Below are 18962 nucleotides of genomic sequence, written 5' to 3' on the forward strand. Positions count from 1 at the left end.
ATATTGGAATGTTGTTTCAACATGTGTGAACTGAATCTTTAACACTGATTTTTACACTAATTTTACAATAACAGTCTGAAAAACAATTATTGATAACCCAGCCGGCTGGGTACAAGGAATTTACAATATTACATATAGGCCTAGAATTTGTTTAATAAAGCATTTGTCATCCAATTACAATAACACTGACATAAATCATTATCCGTGTATTACAAAGGAACTGTTGAGGTAAAAGTTGAATGTTACTGACGCCACCTGGCGGTCAAAATAAACCCTGAGAGACCGATTCAGGTGATTTATTTTGCGATTAAATCCTTTGTGATATATTATTTTGGTAAATAGCCGAATATTTACCGAATTAATTAAACATATATGCTTTACTAATATATTAGCTAGATAGCCACTAAAAACAGTTCCTTATAACACAAAAACCGATCTCGCCAGCAAAAACGAACAGAAGTCCCTTCTTCTAGGAAATGTTTGTTCTTTTGCTAGACTCTCCTTAAATTCTAGTCATGTATTCACCACAAATGAACACTGAAGAGTCCTACTACTACTGTTGTAACGTTGTCAGTCGCAAGATGGCGGCACTGAGCTGTTAGCATGAAAATAGAGCCGCGACAACAATCAAACACGCAGTTCACAGCAACATATGAAACGAGAACAGCGGGTGAATTCTACAAAACCTTCCCTTTAATTCCCATAAATATCCCAGTTATAAATAACAGGAAACGATTTTAACATCACAAGAAAACATATATATATACAAAGTCACAGTAGCACCATGCATGTTCATAAAACCGATGACAGTTGGTCAGACAGGAACACAAATGCAACAGTCTCACAACCTATCAACCTAAACCTTTACAAATCTGAGAAACACTCACCTCTAGAACTCTGAATTGTCCTTTATATATATCACATACCATTTTTATGAGAGCAAAACCCGATTCATAGGCTAAACTTGAGCATTTCTCCTGCAAATGTGTCCAAAAGCATCATTCAAATTTCAAAACATGACAGATCTACTGAGTCATAGGGAAGCAGGGTCAGAAATTAACTTATGCCACACCTCTCAATTTATATTTATTGAGGAAAGAATATATATTTGACCTAGTCATGACCTTTCCTGCTGAAAAGAAAAAAACAAAAAACAAAAATGGGAACCAGCCTAAGATGAAAGGTTCATTTTAGCTGGTCTTCCAGCCTCATAATAGCTGGTTTTAGAGGGGTTTTGACTACTTTAGATGGTCAGGCGTTATCAATTTAGCCAGGATGGGAGACCAGCCATAAGCAGCTAACCATTTTTTTTTTTTTTTTTTTTTTTTAGCAGGGTTGTTAAATTTATCTCTACAGCATTACCTTCGGCAAGGTAAATCATATAAGTTCACGTTCCTAATAAAGTTTTTATTTGCAATCCTGTAGATCAAACAACAGAGCATGGCACTAGCAATGCCAAGGTCATCAGTTTGATTCTCAGGGAATGCACCAACTAATTAAAATACGTGACCCTGGACCACAAAATTTGTCATTAGGCTAATTTTTTTTATAATTAAGATTTAGAAAGATCTGAAAGCTGAATAAATGAGCTTTCCATTGATGTATGGTTTTATTAGGATAATATTTGGCTGAGATACAACTATCTGAAAATCTGGAATCTGAGGGTGCAAAAAAATCTAAATATTGAGAAAATTGCCTTTAAATTTGTCCAAATTAAATTCTTAGCAATGCATATTACTGATCCAAAATTATGTTTTGATATATTTACGGTAGGAAATGTACAAAATATCTATACAGAACATGATCTTTACTTAATATCATAATGATTTTTGGCATAAAAGAAAAATCGATAATTTTGACCCATAAAATGCATTGATGGCTATTACTACAAATATAACCTTGCTACTTATGACTGGTTTTGTGGTCCAGGGACAATAAAAAATAAAAGTGTCTGCAAAATGTATTTGCTTTTTCTTAACCTAATATATATACGTATTTGGTGCTTGGCGAGTGTTAATTTTGGACCCTGCCTCGAACAACACCAGATTCACATTCATCTGAGCATTTAGACCACTTCTCTCCAGTTCACAGTTAGTGTTTGATTAAAACCAGTATTAAAAGTCCTTCATTTTAAGACAAGTTTGATGTGCTTCTTTCTTAAATGTGTGGAAATGTCCTCTCGACTCGGTTTTGTCAGAAGAAACCTGAGTGTTAAGGTTTAATTAATATAATAGTACAGTGAGAGAAAGATATAGAGAGAAGACTGGCTCAGATTTTTCTCATTTAATTTTCAATAATCTCGACGGAAACTGCATCATTCTGAGACGGCATTATTATGAGGCAGGATAAGCTGGTGGACCTCGGCTCTCGTGTTACTGATAAAGCCAAATAAAGTGGCATTAAGTCACACTGAAGGAAGAATGTCGATTACAGGGAGTCCTTTGTCTGTTCAACAGGACGTCAGTCTTTATTGGAAGGCACTGGAAGAATGAGACGACGAAGGGTGGGCAGAAACGAGGAAGAATTCACTCTTGACTGGTCCGTCTCTTCTCCAGCTTCTGTTTAAGCTCGTCTGTAAGGCCTGATGGAGAGAAAACTTCCTAGTCATGTTTTAAATACACACACCTCACGTTCTGTTTATTATGATTTCAGTTTCTACATGATTCTTGATTTTAGTAAAACAGTAATATTGTGAAATATTATTACAAATTAAAATAATGGTTTTATATTTAAACATTTTAAAATCTGTGATTAAAAGCTGAATTTTCAGCATCATTACTCTAGTGCTCAGTGTCACATGATCCTTCAGAAATCATTTTAATATGCTGACCTAGTGCTCAGGAAAAAATTTATAATTCGATTTTTGTGTTTCTTTGATGAATACAACTGTATTTATTTGAAATAGAAATCTTTTGTAACATTATGAATGACCATATGCACGAAACGTTCTTTAGAACTTCCACATAATGATAAGCCAGCTGGTAAACTTCCTCTGAAGCTCATTTCATATGTGCTATATAAAGGTGGACATGCTTGAGACTCCTCTACTGCCTCGTTCTTATCAGAAACTGAGAAAAATAATAATTGCAACATTGTAAATAATAATAGCGACATGGACATTCAGTTTCATATTCTTTAACAACATATAATTTAAATGCCGAGCCTGGTAATCACAGGAGAGTACCTGCATAGTTGTACATTATATGCTCACTATCATAATGTGTTTAGGCTAGCGTTAGCTGGCTAGATACTTTTCTTCAAGATCATCTTAATTGTATTTTTGATAATCGGTAACTTGCCTTCATAGTCATGGACACGTTTTTAAGATCTTGTAATATTTTAAAGCATTTATTATGCGATAAAATTCACTTCAAAGATATTTTTCATTTATAAAGGATACATGGAAAAAATGTCTTTTCACAGAAAACATCTTTTTAAGATGAAAATGACATGAAATTACCCATATAACCAGAAGATGGCAGCAGAGGATCAATCATTGGCTGCAGCTGCTATTTTAACTCTATAGTTTTTTCAAGACGTCTTGCTTTTTGATTTATTACAAAATTACTAGCATAATAAATTATAGTACTTTTACTGCCCTGAAGTTTACATTATAGCAGGTGCAGAAAGTCATTAAAATAAATAAATAAGCTCAGACACAAACAGCCAATAAGGGTGAATTATTCAAATACCTTTATATAGTTCACTACAAATTAAATAAGATAAATATTAATGGTATAAGAACTAAATAATACACTCAATATGAATCTAAAATATTTTATATAATTTAATAACTACATCTTTTAAGCTTTTTCTTGAACTGTAAAAGCTATTAAATAGCCTATATTTAACCAACACAAACTTGTTTTGTTACTCTGAATTTAGTCTGATTCATTTAATGCACAGCTATTTTTTTTATTTTACATCAGCTTGTCAGATGTTTTGTCCTGTTATTACTATCAATCATAGCAATGATTAAAGTCACGTTTGTCATTTTCTTGAAATGGTATACATGGATGTTTGGTCCTCTAAAACAAACAAAACTTTTCTTCGATTGTGAATGGATTATGTAGAGAAAACGAGCAAAGTACACTCCTATTACGGCACAGTACAGTTGACCGGAAATGATTTAGCTGGCTCATCTAAAACAAGGAAGTAATCCGTGCATATGGTCAATTAAATGTGCCCTTGCTGAATAAAAGTAATTTCTTAAAAAAAATTAAATAAAAAAAACATCCAAACAGTAGTATTTTAAATATATAAACAAATATTTTAAATATCTAAATAATATCTTATAATATATAAAATTATTAAATTAAGTTTCTTTTTATCATAATATTCCTGAGACTTTCAAATAAATGATATTGTTTCTTGCTGTTTGAGTCAATGTGTTGAAATACTTTATGATAAACAATTCTGGAGCTGTTAAAAAGTGCCCATGGGGTCTTACTCTGAGAAAGCGGTGAGGGAGACAGAACCAGCCTTCTCATAGAGTTGGACGGGGAGCCAGACGGGGAAAAGGATCTTGGTGAGGAACTAGGAGATCTCGTCTGTGGCCGAAGTGACCATTTATCTGTACCTACTGAACACACACATACAAATTCACTCAGTCAAGAGAATCTGAGGTGAACATGGACTGTACTATATATTGATCTGGATAAAAGCATTCACCAGTACACATCGACAAGTATGTGCAGACCTATATCTGATGTTCACACAGATCAAGCATTTTCTCAAACTTTTCACAGCGTTGTGCAATTCCTACAAGCCACAAATTGCTCAAACACACAGATTGAGACTTGTTTCATACTTTTGCATCAAGAGTCACTACAGCATCCAAGTGCAACTGTTCCTGCATGTTGTTTGGCAGAAGCAGTGAAACGGATTCATTATGTAAGTCACAACTGTGCAAAAAAAAGTTATTTTCCAGTAACATTTAATCATATATAGCTGCATCAATCTTGTAAATTTTCTGCCGTTTAATCCTCAATATATAAACAAATGTGCAAAGCATGAGATCTGTGGTACCTTGTTTAGGCGGCAGTGATGGAGCTCGAGAAAGAGGCCCGGTGGCACAGTGCAGGGTTCGTTCTCCATTCTCATCGTTTGATGACACAAATGCTAGATAAAAAGGAAATGTAATTTATTTCATGGCTAAACTCAACATTGCAGGTGTACAGACTGTGAGCTTATACATGTGTGGATGTGTTTGTGACATACTGATGTTCTCCTCGTACGGCTCTTCTAATATAAAGGGTTGAAGAGTCCCGGCGGTTTTTTCCACCAGTGCATTGATGACGTCATGCAGTGTGGGACAGGGGATCTGCAGGAAGAGATCGAAAATAAGAGGAGGATTGAGATCTCCCTAAGGCTGATTTCACACAGATTCCCTTTATTAAGTCATTTTCACGTACTGGGTTTTCCACGTCGATGATGTAACCACCCTGCTGCTTCTGTGTCACTCTGTAATGCCTGAACACCGATCTGAAAAAAAAAATTATAGTTATTATATACATAAATTAGAACGACTAATTATGTAATATATTAATTATACATAAAATGTAAAATTAGAATAATTATACATGAAGAACCCATCACAATGACTCTGTTCTGATGTGTGCCAATGACCTGCAGTGCAATGTTATTGTTAACTGATACTTAAAAAAAAAAAATTCTGTTAAATAAAATAAAATATAAATAGCCGATTCCAGTTATTTGAAGTAGTGAAATTGCTAAATATTTAATATTAATAACATGTTTAATATTAACATTTAAAAACGCTATGGGCACAAACAAAATGACTAAAATTCAAATGAGAATTGAAAATATAAAAATAAATGCTCATTTTAAATATTATAAAATACTATAGTAAATAAATAATATTTAAGTAACACTGTTCCAGTGATGACGTTGTAGTCCAGTGAAATTAAGGGGAAATTCAGTGACGATGTTATAATGGTCTTTTATGATGTAAGAATGAAATCCAGTGATTGTCCTTGTGGCCTTGAATAATGACATAATAATACTAAGTAAAATCCAATGGTGATTTTACAGTGGTGGCCAAAATTATTACAACAGTGGTATTTTCACCAGCTCAAAATGGTTTTAAGTCAATTATTTCTATCTTTTGCTGTAGTGCATCAGTAGGAAATATCAGTTTACATTTCAAACATTCATTTTGCCATTAATTGTAATAAAACAGTAAGATTTTTGTTTGCAACAGCCAGACTGACACAGACTAAATCCAGAAGAACTGTGGCAATGCCTCCAAGATGCTTCAAGAGACCTACCTGCAAAGCTACAGTACTGTTAAAAGTTTAGGCACTTGTGTAAAAATGCTGTAAAATGAGGATGCTGTCATAGATTTTCTTTATCAATTACCTTCTATTAACTAAATTAAATCAACATTCGGTGGGGCCATCCTTTGTGTTTACAGCAGCTTTTGCCCTAGGTGCACTTGCACATAGTTTTTCAGGTAGCTTTGCAGGTAGATCTCTTGAAGCATCTTGCCACAGTTCTTTTGGATTTAGTCTGTCTCAGTTTGTTCTGTTTCTTCATGTCATTCCAGACAGACTAGATGATGATGAGATCAGATCTCTGTGTGGAGCACTGGCTGTTGTCAGACTCCTTGTGCAAACAAAAATCTCACTAGATTATTACAACTAATGGTAAAATGAATACCATTGAAATATTTTCTACTGACACACTACAGCTACTAAAGATAGAAAAAACTGACTTAAAGCTATTTTTTGGCCAGTGAAAATACTAGTGTTCTAATCATTTTGACCACCACTGTATAATGAATAAATGTAGCGACAATTCAGTCATAATGTCCATTTATGATTCCATTTTTAAAATCCAGTGATGTTGTCATAGCGTATAAACCCAGAGAAAATTAAGTCAGAATGTTTTTGCATTTATTTCATAATGGCCTTTTATGATGACATCCTAAAATCCAGTGATGATGCCATAACAAAGAAACCCAGGGAAGATTCAGTTATAATTGTTTATTCCTGTGGTCGTAATCAGAGCCATAGAGAAAGAGAGTTGCGACACCCTTTGATCTCGCCGCCGCGCGGTCACGTGGTTCATGGAGTGCCCAATAGTTCCAAACAGCTCCACGCTGTCAATGTGTTTGAATGGGTTTAAGTAGGATAGACAGCAGTTTTACTATTTGCAGCAATTTCGAGTAATTATTATCACATAATGTGCATTGCTTGTGTAATGATAACTTCTCTGAATAAGCTTTACAATCGCATTTTATTCTGGGGAGTGATAAAGAGACATAATTAATATGTTCTCATAGTTTTTGGCAGTCAAATGTGACCAAACACCTTAAATGTAACTTTTATTCAATTAAAAAATTGTAAAATATAGTTCAGTTCTATTTAGTTAATATTTTGAGGAGGGTTTTTTTTGTACTAAATATTATGTGTAATAATGATCCTGACCATTTAAAAGATAACATTTTCTAATATAGTATTTAAATTATAGTTAGTGTGATATTTAAGGTAAAATACATTTGAATGTGTATTTTGACATGATCAAACACTCTCTTTTTTATGTTTCGATTTAATGATTTAATGTTAAATAAGAAAAAAAGTAATTTACTCGTTATTTTATGATATTCAAATATACAAAACTGAATATTATAAAAGGCAAGCAAAAATGGCATTTAACATAATAGAAAAGATGAAAATAGTGTTTAAAAAACACAAGGCAACGAATTGCATTCAGTATACATTTTTATTGTATTTCTTGAATGCAGTCTTTACTGAAACTCATTCAACCTCCTACAGAGAGAGGAAGATTGCAGAAAGACTAAAAATGTAAAAATATGACAACTAGTATCTGGTTATGGTCACTATTACGGTGTTTCTCACGTTATCTAACTGCATTTACAGTTTAACTGTTTATTTTTTAACGATAAACATGAACTACAACACGCTTCATAAAATACCACTACTGGCCAGTTTTCCGAGAGGTCAACTGATGCATTAAAATGTAAAAAAATGCAGTAATTTCTTCAATTTACCGGTGACTGTGCTTGGGAAGCGCTGAAATCAATGGGCTTCAATGCTGGAGCTATTGGTTGTTTGGAACTATTGGCCGCTCCATGACACGCTTTACTTACGCATTCCTCAGTTCCTATGGAAGCCTATGGGAGTGTCGCAACTCTGTTTCTCTATGGCTCTGGTCGTAATGAAATCCAGTGATGATGTCATGAAGGACACATGATTTCATAGTGAATTAATCCAAGAATGCAAGGCCCAGTGGAAGAAAACTCAAGATGCCAGATCAGGTCAAATGAAATGTCAACCAAAATATTATCTCACAGTAGAAAAGAGTAAAGATACATTTTTACCACTAATGAGTTCTGTTTGGTTTAGGCCGCTTCCTTATAAGTCTGCTGTCTATGTATTGACAGTAGACAGCTTATTAGGTTTTAGAACAGAGCTGAGTGTATTTATGGAGGTTAATTGTATGGTCTTAATAATTAATGATACTAAAAGAGAGGGATGTTTCAGTGTTTTTACCCATTCAGGTCTTGTCGCGTTGTGACGGCTAGTGAAGTTCCGTCCCGGCCTGGTCTGAGCAGCATGTTCCCACAGTCTGGATGTCTTTCTAACAGCACTTCAGCTTCAATACGAGACACAGGCCTGAAACACCTGTCAAATAGCACAGTGAAGCAAAACTTCATGAACATATTTGTCTCAAGCATTCACTAAGAAAGAGATTATTCACTCAGTTAAGTATGCAGAAGATTTTAGTAAAGATTTGTGCTTATAAACCAATTCCTAATGTGAAATTAAATGTGAAAACGATCTTTTATGGAAGATGTTTGAGTAAATCCAGTAAATTACAGATCTGAAATCAGAAAAGACGTTCACATACAGTCCACAAGAGAAAGTAATAGATGAATTTATAAAAATGACCCCGTTCAAAAGTTTACATACACTTGATTCTTAATACGGTGCTATTACCTAAATGATCCACAACTGTGTTTTTGTTTAGTGATAGTTGTTCATGAGCCCCTTGTTTGTCCTGAACAGTTAAACTGCCTGCTGTTCTTCAGAAAAATCCTTCAGGTCTCACAAATTCTTTGGTTTTTCAGTATTTTTGTATATTTGAACCCTTTCCAACAATGACTGTATGATTTTGAAATCCATCTTTTCACACTGAGGACAACCGAGGGACTATTACAGAAGGTTCAAAAGCTCACTGATGCTTCAGAAAGAAAAAATATGCATTAAGAGCCAAAGGTGAAAACTTTTGAACAGAATGAAGAGGCAAAATAACAAAATAAGTTCAATTTACCCTGATCTTCAAATTCAAAACGTTTTCACCCCCCAGCTCTTAATGTTCATCGTTTTTCTTTCTGAAGCACTGGTTAGCTTTTGATCCTTCTGTAATAGTTGCATATGAGTCCCTCAATTGTCCTCAGTGTGAAATGATGGATCTCAAAAACCATACAGTCATTGCTGAAAAAGGTTCAAATACACAAAAATGCTGAAAAAAAATCAAAGAATTTGTGGGACCTGAAGGATTTTTCAGAAGAACAGCAGGAAGTTTAATTGTTCAGGACAAACAAGGATCTTATTAAACAACAACAACAACAACAACAACAACAACAACAACAACAACAACATCAAGAACAAAAAACACAGCTGTGGATCATTTAGGTGACAACGCAGTAGTAAGAATCATGTGTATGTAAACTTTTGAACAGGGATATTTTTATAAATTTAACTATTATTTTCTCTTGTGGACTATATGTAAACGTCTTTTATGTGAAATATCTTATTCAGGTCAGTACAAAAAAAAAAAATAACATGCATTTTGTATGATCCAACTTATTTCGGTAAAATAATTAACATTTTGCAGATTCTGCAAGATGTAAACTTCTGACCTCAACTGTATTTAGGCTAAAGATTTTGGTAATTTTTTTTGTTTTAAGCCTTTTTCTATCAAGTACATTAAGTGTAACATATATAATAATGTAAACAAAGCACAAAAAACATCTAATCCAAGCAGAATATTTTGTGATGAGTAAGGAAGTGAGTGTCATTTTAACAAGAACATGGCAAAACATGAAACAACAGTCACAAATATAGTCAGTCAATGGACAAAAAGTTATAAATAACACAAACGCACCGCATATACCTTATATAACATACACCTTGAAAAAAAATCCAAATAAAGATTGTATAATCTCTAAAGCATCCATTTTGTAGTTCTGCAAACTGACATATATTACATTGTTTTTATAGTTTATTTTTATTGCTGGGTAGGACACAGTGTAAATACATGACATTTTTTATAGGTTTTATCAGGCAGGCAAAAATGTTTAAAAGTAACAGCCCTACTTCTATAAGAGCCATATTAATAGTCATGCTTTAGCTATGTATAAACATTCAGACGCTCAAGAATGTCATCTATGAAGCGTCTCCCACAAACACACTGGTTCACATAAACAGATACTCACGCAGGTATTTCCCCCACCAGCGGGAGCGAGAGGGGAGACGAGGGGGCTCTGGAAGACGAGCGTGCCTTTCGACGCATTTTTTCTTTCTCCACCACTTCTTTCAGCATGTGCAGCTGCCCGGGCAGGAGGGTGAGCGTTGTGGGCACAGCCAGCTGGAATCAAACGCAAAGCAAATGTCGGTCTAATTTGCACGGTTAAATACACAGCCCATAGTGACGCTTTATGCACGGGGACTGATCTCCTTATCTATGAAAACATGTGAGCAGTGGTGTTGAACTACAGCCAGTGGATAAGATAGTAATAAACTGTTTATATTACACCTGATCTTGTTTATGATGAATGGGAAATTCACTTTATTATACGTCTGAAGGGCAACAAAAACATTAATATAACCTGATTTTATTATAAAATAGATTACATAAAAAGTTTAAAGTTACATTTTGTGAAAAATCTGAAAAACATCTACAATACTAATCTATTATAATTCTACGTGCCGTTTTCCCCAAAACAGTGAATTTCTAGCCCTCAAATACATCCATATTGAGTAATCGAATTATTAAACACTTCATATCACAATGATAAAAACAGAGTGAAAGAACAAACACATCAAGACCAAAATATTGAAATATTCTCAAATATTTAAGTTAATTTTCTGTAAATATTATGTAAATTTGAGTGCATCTCATTTAATGTCATACAATTTTCAGAATTGTAATTATTGGATTTACAATAAAAAGTTTGACAACAGTAAGTTTTTTTATTGTTTCTGAACGTCTCGTACGTAACCAAGGCTGCATTTATTTGATCAAAAATACAGTAAAAACGGTAATATTGCAAATTATTATTACTATTTAAATTAGCTGATTTCTATTTGAACATATTTTAAAATATAATTTATTCCGGCGATGCAAAGCTGAATTTTCAGCATCATTGCTCCAGTCTTCAGTGTCACATGATGCTTCAAAAATCATTTTAATATCCAGAAGAAACCTTTCTTATTACTATCAATGTTTATCAAACAGTTGTCCTGCTTCATGTTATTGTAGAAACCATCATTTTTCTTTTTTTCAGGACTCTTTGATGCATTTATCATTTCTCAAAGTCTCTTCTGCTCACTAAGGGTGCATTTATTTGATCAAAACCACAGTATAAACAGTAATAGTGCTAAATATTTTTGTCATTTAAATTAGCTCATTTCTATTTAAATATATTTTAAAATAAAATTTATTCTGGCGATGCAAAGCTGAATTTTCAGCATCATTGCTCCAGTCTTCAGTGTCACATGCTTCAAAAATCATATTAATATCCAGAAGAAACCTTTCTAATTATTATCAATGCTTATCAAACAGTTGTCCTGCTTCGGGTTATTGTAGAAACCATATTTGTTTGTTTTTTTCAGGATTTTTTGATGCATTTATTTGATTTAGAAATCATTTGCAACATATACATGTCTTGACTGTCACTTCAGATCAATTTAATGTGTATAAAACAATTCATCTTTAATAACAAAAAAAAAAACATTCTGACACCAAACTATTGAATGGTAGTGTATGTCAAAACAATATCAGCCACCTTGCTCTCTAGATACACATATGATCCACTAAACAACCTGTAATGGTCAACCAGATCCTTCCTAAACCAAAAGAAACAAATGTATCTGGCTACATTGTTTGACCATGGTAATAAAATGCAAACTCTGCAGTCTCAGACCTCATTAAAAAACTAAAAACAATAGTATTATTCAAGACTATGTGCTAGGAAGAATACGTCTGACTGGAATGTATTGCTCTGAAGGAGCTGTAAGTGTTTACTGACATGCAAAACTTGACCTGATTCTAGGGTACAATAATAAAATGCTAGCGCTAAGCCAGCATTTACACAGTTTTTATTGTAAGGTCATAAACTCACCTGTGAGACTAAAGAATATATGTCAACGTCTGTTAAAAAACATTTCCTCATTTGAAACTTACATCTACGACAGAGTAGAGAAAACCTTTCCACAGCTCACGCGCCTCCAGATTTGGTGCCTGAGAAGAAAATGAGAGATGTTGATATTAATTATATCATTAGTAACTATAGTTCAATGCAATATTTCCTTACACTATTGCATCACATCAGAGACATATCATTTTTCAATTATATCTCCATTCAAATTTATTGATTTAAGGGCAAAAACACTTTTTTTTCATGCAAGTTTGAGATTTTGGGCTTTTTGGTGCTTCATAAAAAATGTTTTTTCAGACTAGTGGAAAGAAAACACCCAAAATACACAGTTAAAGGGTTTCTTTTATAGCACTTTATCTATTTGTGTCAACAGATTTCAATTACAATTCATATATTTAAAGGACATTTTATCAAAATGAGTTTTTTCTCCTACACTGAGCCATAAATCTCCACTTCAGTAGCACTTACACACACCAAACTTTACATTTTTATTCCTGTCTATATTCTGAAGGTTTCTACAGAGGGATTTGTTCATATATAATTTGCTTGATTTTATTCCCCCCAGAAAATGGTTAAAAAAAATACATTGCTTTATGTTTGTTCTAAGTTTTTTCTGTGACAATATGAGATACCCAAAATTCCCTCTGTAAAAACATTTGACTCTAATATGTCACAAAAAAATTAAACAATTTTTTTTAAACTGACTTCATCCAGTGTTTAGATTTTTGTACTAGAAATGTATACAAATTAGCACATATTTCATTAAATAATGCCTCATTTGCATATTTAAACCTAAGATTTTAGAAAACTTGTAATACCAAATTTTTTTTTGCAATTATCAATGTAATCAATTAACTGGGTAAGTAAGGTCATAACTATTAATTTTTTACCCTATTAAAATGCAGTGTCTCGCCTTAATTAACACTTTTATTCAGCAAGGTAAAGGTAAATGAAAATATTCTAATATAATAAAAATATCACGCAGCACAATTGTTTTCAACATTGATAATAATAAATGTTTCTTGAACAGCAAACTAGCATATTAGAATGATTTCTGAAGGATCATGTGACACTGAAGACTGGAGTAATGATGCTGAAAATTCAGCACTGCATCACAGGAATACATTACATTTGAAACATATTCAAATAGAAAATGCCAGTTTTAAATTGCAATAACATTTCACAATATTACTGTATTTTTGATCAAATAAATGCAGCCTTGGTTATAGACGTCTTTCAAAACCATTACAAAAAATCTTACCACTTCCAAACTTTTAAATGGTAGCATAAGGGTTTGTTTTTTGCAGTTGTAAGTGCATTAGCATTTCTGAATTAAATTCCCATTTAAAAGTTATTTATGCATTTCTCTGAGGTATAGAAGTGCTGCTCGTGGGGTTTGTAAGAGGAAGTATCGAAGCACAGTGTTTTTGCACCTCTTTGTGTTGGTAATCTCTATACAATCTCTCTAGCAGACCTCTGATCGGCCCTGATTCTGAATGCAGAATAAACCGAGAGTTTCCTGAGCAAAGCCTACAGCATATTCAATGGCTGATAGTGATCCTACACTGTACAGTAAGTGCCGTTTAATCTTGCCCTGGCCATAATATGTGACCCTGGAACACAAAACCAGTTATAAGGGTCAATTTTTTTAAATAAATAAAATGAAAATTCTAAATAAAGAAGCTTTCCATTGATGTATGGTTAGATAGGATAGGACAATATTTGAAAACTATTTGAAAATCTGGAATCTGAGGGTGCAAAATAATCAAAAGACTGAGAAAATAGCCTTTAAAACAGTCCAAATGAAGATCTTAGCAATGCATATTACTAATCAAAAATTAAGGTTTGATATATTTACAGTTGAAAATGTACAAACTATCTTCATGGAACATGATCTTTACTTACATTAAAGAAAAATTGATCATTTTGACCCATACAATGTATTGTTGGCTATTGCTACACATATATACCTGTCTACTTAAGACTGGTTTTGCGGTCCAGGGTCACATATAATCTAGAGCTGTCTGGAAGTGTTATTACTGCATTAGATGTGGCGATCATAAACAGGAGTAAAACAATGGGCTGTGAAAGTGAGCTCTCTATAGAGTGTCAAAGGTAAATTCCATTTAGAGATGACTGAGAAACCTGCATTTGCTCATACAGGGGTGCATGAAGGTTGAGATGTGCATTTATAGTGTGACTAACCAAGCATTCAGACTGAAGCTTATCGTTATCGTTAGTGTGCAATGCACATCAGACGGTCTGTGAACGGTCTGTGGGTGTGAGGCTGAGATGAAGGGCATGAGGGGAATGAGATGTATGAATACTGACAGACATCTGATACTCACAGTGAGTTTGATTTCTCCATCTTTCATGCGGAGGTTCAGTCTGGCTGCCTCCAGATTCCTATCACGACTTGGGTCATCGATTAGAGAGACAAACCCACTCAGATCCAACTTCTCTACATACTAATCAGAAAGCACACACATGCAGAGAGACATTTAAATAACAGCTTAGGCAAAAAGGCCTTTCCAACCCTGAGTGATTTCTGTGAAACATAAAAGAGATTTTGACCAGAATGGGCTAATGTCTATTATTGAATTTTTATAACTTAATAATACATTATATGAATAAATGTTTGTAAATAATAATGCATTTTGATTGTATGCACTTTTAAATTTTAATTGTGACCCTGGAGCACAAAACCAGTCTTAAGTAGCATGGGTATATTTGTAGCAATAGCCAAAAATACATTGTATAGGTCAACATTTTAAATTGTTCTTTTATGCCAAAATCATTAGGATATAAAGTAAAGATCATGTTCCATGAAGATATTTTGTACATTTCCTATTGTAAACATATCAAAACTTAAATTTTTATTAGTAATATGCATTTCTAAGAACTTCATTCGGACAACTTTAAAGGCGATTTTCTCAATATTTAGATTTTTTTATTTTGTCCTATCCTAACAAACCATATTGATATCAATGGAAAGCTTATTTATTCAGCTTTTAGATGATGCATAAATCTAAATTTTGTGGTCCAGGGTTACAATTATACTGTAATGTTGAATGGCTATACTCAATAGACAAAAAATTTGGGAAAAAAGAACAATTTCCTAGTGACATCAATAATACTGGTATCAGTGATACTCGCCTTCATTCAAAAAATATTTAACAAATAATAAAACTATACTGTCTTTATGTTGTTTCTACAATAATTTGAAGACTTAATGTGAAATTATTGCTATATAAAAGTAGATTTAAAATCATTAATGTTAGGTGGGATTAATCGCAATTAATTAAAAAAAAGTACGATTAATTAGTTATTTTTTTAATCAGTTGACAGCACTAATATATATATATATATATATACATACACACACAAAAAAATCAAATACATTATTGTAAATAGATGTTAAAAATTACTATTTCAACTGCTATCTCAATGGGTCCAGAATGAAAATCAATACTGAAACCACAATTAACTAGAGTCTGATAAAATTCCTCTTTGCCATCTGCTCACCCATGGCTGACTGCACTTATTGAGATAAGGCTACGATGGACTTAAGACTTGAAGGGGATTTGCAGAAAAATGTCCCTTTAGATCTAGATCCTAATGCTCCACAGATTGACATAGGATTGTATGTTGTAAACATCTGCATGGCTTGCCAGTCCCTGAATACGAATCACTTACACTTGTATCCTTAGGGTTGTTGAAGAAGTACAGCGCGTTTCCACACAAACAGGTCCATAAACGCCGAGCTACCTGTATTCAGAAAAAAAGTGATATTTTAATGTAATTTAAGTAAGTAAATACAAGATCTGCATGTTATAATTACATTTGCATTTGGGTATATAAAGACATAAAAATGACAATAAATCATCCATTGCTGTGTGTTCAGGGCTCTAACACATAATTTTGACAGGCTAATGCTCTGACAGCGCAGCAAATGGCAGTCGTCTCTGCATAGATTACTGCTCTTCTGTCTGTAATTCTCTGCTCTGTCTGTCTCAATCCTGATCTCAGTGGCAGCTCATGGCTCCCTGGGGCACGGCTCACACACACACACAAACACGGAGCTGGAGCACAGCTGTCCTAAATCTGAGACCCACCCCCCTACACACCCCCATCACACAATGTGCACCTGAACCCCTCTGAATATTCCCTCCTGAATATACAATCTGGGATTAATTTGTGTAAGTGGTGCTTTGTCAACAATTTTTTGCTTTAGTTTTGAGCTAAAATACAATTTTATATATTTTATATAATTTTGTTTTATATTAATATATTTTTCTAATTTTATATATTTTATATAATATAATTTTAGAATATATATATATATGTATATATATATATATATATATATATATATATATATATATATATATATATATATATAATGTGTGTGGGGCCCTGGATGACAAAATTCACAGGTATATTTGTAGCAATAGCCAAAAATACATTGTATATGTCAAAATGCTGAATTTTTCTTTTATGCTAAAAATCATTAAGATATATCATAAAGATCATGTTCCATTAAGATATTTTGGAAATGTCCTACTGTAAATATATATATATATATATATATATATATATATATAACTTCATTTTCGATTTGTAATATGCATTGCTAAGAACTTCATTCGGACAACTTTAAAAGCGATTTTCTAAATATTTTCTGCACCCTCAGATTCTAGATTTTCAGATAGCTGTATCTTGGCCATATATTACAACAGATGTTCTATAAATCTCAATTTCAAAAAAATGACCCATTATGACTGGTTTTGTGGTTTAAGATCACATTTAAATATATAAATATATTTGCCTGTAATTTGCATTGTTTAATAGCTATTATTAAACTAATTAATAATAATAATATACATATATAAATAATAACTTTGTTTTATAATAATATATTTGTATAATTATTTATATATATATTATTTATTATATTATTATTTATATTATATAAATAATAGTTATATATATGTATAACATTTTATTACTCACAACGATTAAGCAAATACATAAAACATGCGTAAAACTATTTATATATGTTATCCAGTATGCATAAATATTGTTATAAAAATAAAATGTAATTAATATATAGTTTTATAATTATATATACTCTATTTAAATGTATTATTTTTTATATTTAATATATTTAACAAATGTATTGCATATAAATATAATACAATATAGTCTAATGGAAAATGCTGATACTTACATCTAGAAAGCATATTTTTATAGATGATATAATGCTGACGTCAATGAAACCAAACACTTATTTTGCACAGTAATAACTTGATTCACTAAAATGTGCATTATCCATTGACAGTAGCTAAACCTTATGTAAATGCGTTCTAACCTGCAGTATTTATTAACCAAATTAACTTCAGTGTCTCAAAGTTACATAAAAACAGAATCTGCAAATGTGCACTTTGGTAAAACTCATGCACTAGCTACTTACGTAGACTTTCAAAAGCCTGCAAGATCCAGTTCTAATCTATAATAATAAACTGACGTGATTAAACTCTCTGCAGCAGATAACAGTGAACTCGTGTACACATGTAACACGATACAGTAGATGCATTGCAGCAAGAGATGCATCTTTGAATGAATGCAAGATGATTAAAACACGTGATGGATCGTATTAATCACACACTACGGACTGCATGTGGTCTGCATTAAGGTGTGTCCACTAACACAGCAGCTGCTGAGATTTTAAACCACCGCCAGACCAAAATAAGAGCTCACATGAGAAATGGCATTTAAAGAGCTGTCAGACAGCGGCGTAACGCATGGCACAGAGCAACGCCAGCTCATCTATTAACGTTAGAATTAAAAGGCAGAGTCAACATTTGAATGGTCACTTGGCAAACGAAATGATAACGTTAATCAGACAGCAGATCCATGAAAACCTCGCCCATATTCACACAATACAGGCGTGCAGCATATGCCATGCGTATCATACGCCGCCGCGCGTAATGCTACAATCATTTCAAGTGTTTATTCTGATTGACAATGGCCTCGTACCTTTTCTTTCGCTCCTCTTTTCTCCAGGTATCCCTCGTAATAACAGGGCGGCAGCTGCGCTCTCGGGCTCCCGGTGCGCGGGTTCGCGGGCGCTGCTGCCATGACTCGAGCAGCTCAGCCCGGTGCTGACACACATACACACACAACACACACACAGTAGCGGGACAAAGAGCCGCTGGATGATGTTACTGCCCGGGAAACGACACGCCTTCTTTGGGTGAGAGATAGATGGATGGCACTGGATATGCGTGATTAATCTCGTCACTGACACGCATTCAGCTGCACAACACGCGCCACACACCCGAGAGACTCAATATGGCATCTGTGATTACATTATGACCCGCAGACGCTCGTACTCTTTTATTCGGTGGAATAATTGTAAGGTTATAATACTGCTCGTTTATTAAACTCTTATCTACTTCTATTTAAATAAGAGTTCATTCCACTGTATTTTAGTTAGAGCTGACTGGTATTTTAAAAAGGATATGATCAA

The 18962-nt window shown here is 33.4% G+C and overlaps 1 protein-coding gene across 1 annotated transcript; it reads right to left on the reverse strand.

Moving 5' to 3' along the window:
• Positions 1-671: 671 nt before the first annotated feature.
• On the reverse strand, positions 672-18721 carry stap2a (signal transducing adaptor family member 2a). The gene is made up of 11 exons (XM_073849504.1): positions 18470-18721; positions 16127-16198; positions 14779-14898; positions 12457-12513; positions 10487-10638; positions 8538-8669; positions 5415-5484; positions 5221-5323; positions 5029-5121; positions 4451-4582; positions 672-2581 (listed from the first exon to the last, which is right to left on the reverse strand). Exons 1-11 carry the CDS (start codon positions 18569-18571, stop codon positions 2526-2528), a joined length of 1089 nt encoding a protein of 362 aa, XP_073705605.1. The 5' UTR covers positions 18572-18721; the 3' UTR covers positions 672-2525.
• Between the last annotated feature and the right edge of the window lie 241 nt (positions 18722-18962).

Source organism: Garra rufa, chromosome 10, assembly GCF_049309525.1.
Source record: "Garra rufa chromosome 10, GarRuf1.0, whole genome shotgun sequence".
Taxonomy (NCBI): domain Eukaryota; kingdom Metazoa; phylum Chordata; class Actinopteri; order Cypriniformes; family Cyprinidae; genus Garra; species Garra rufa.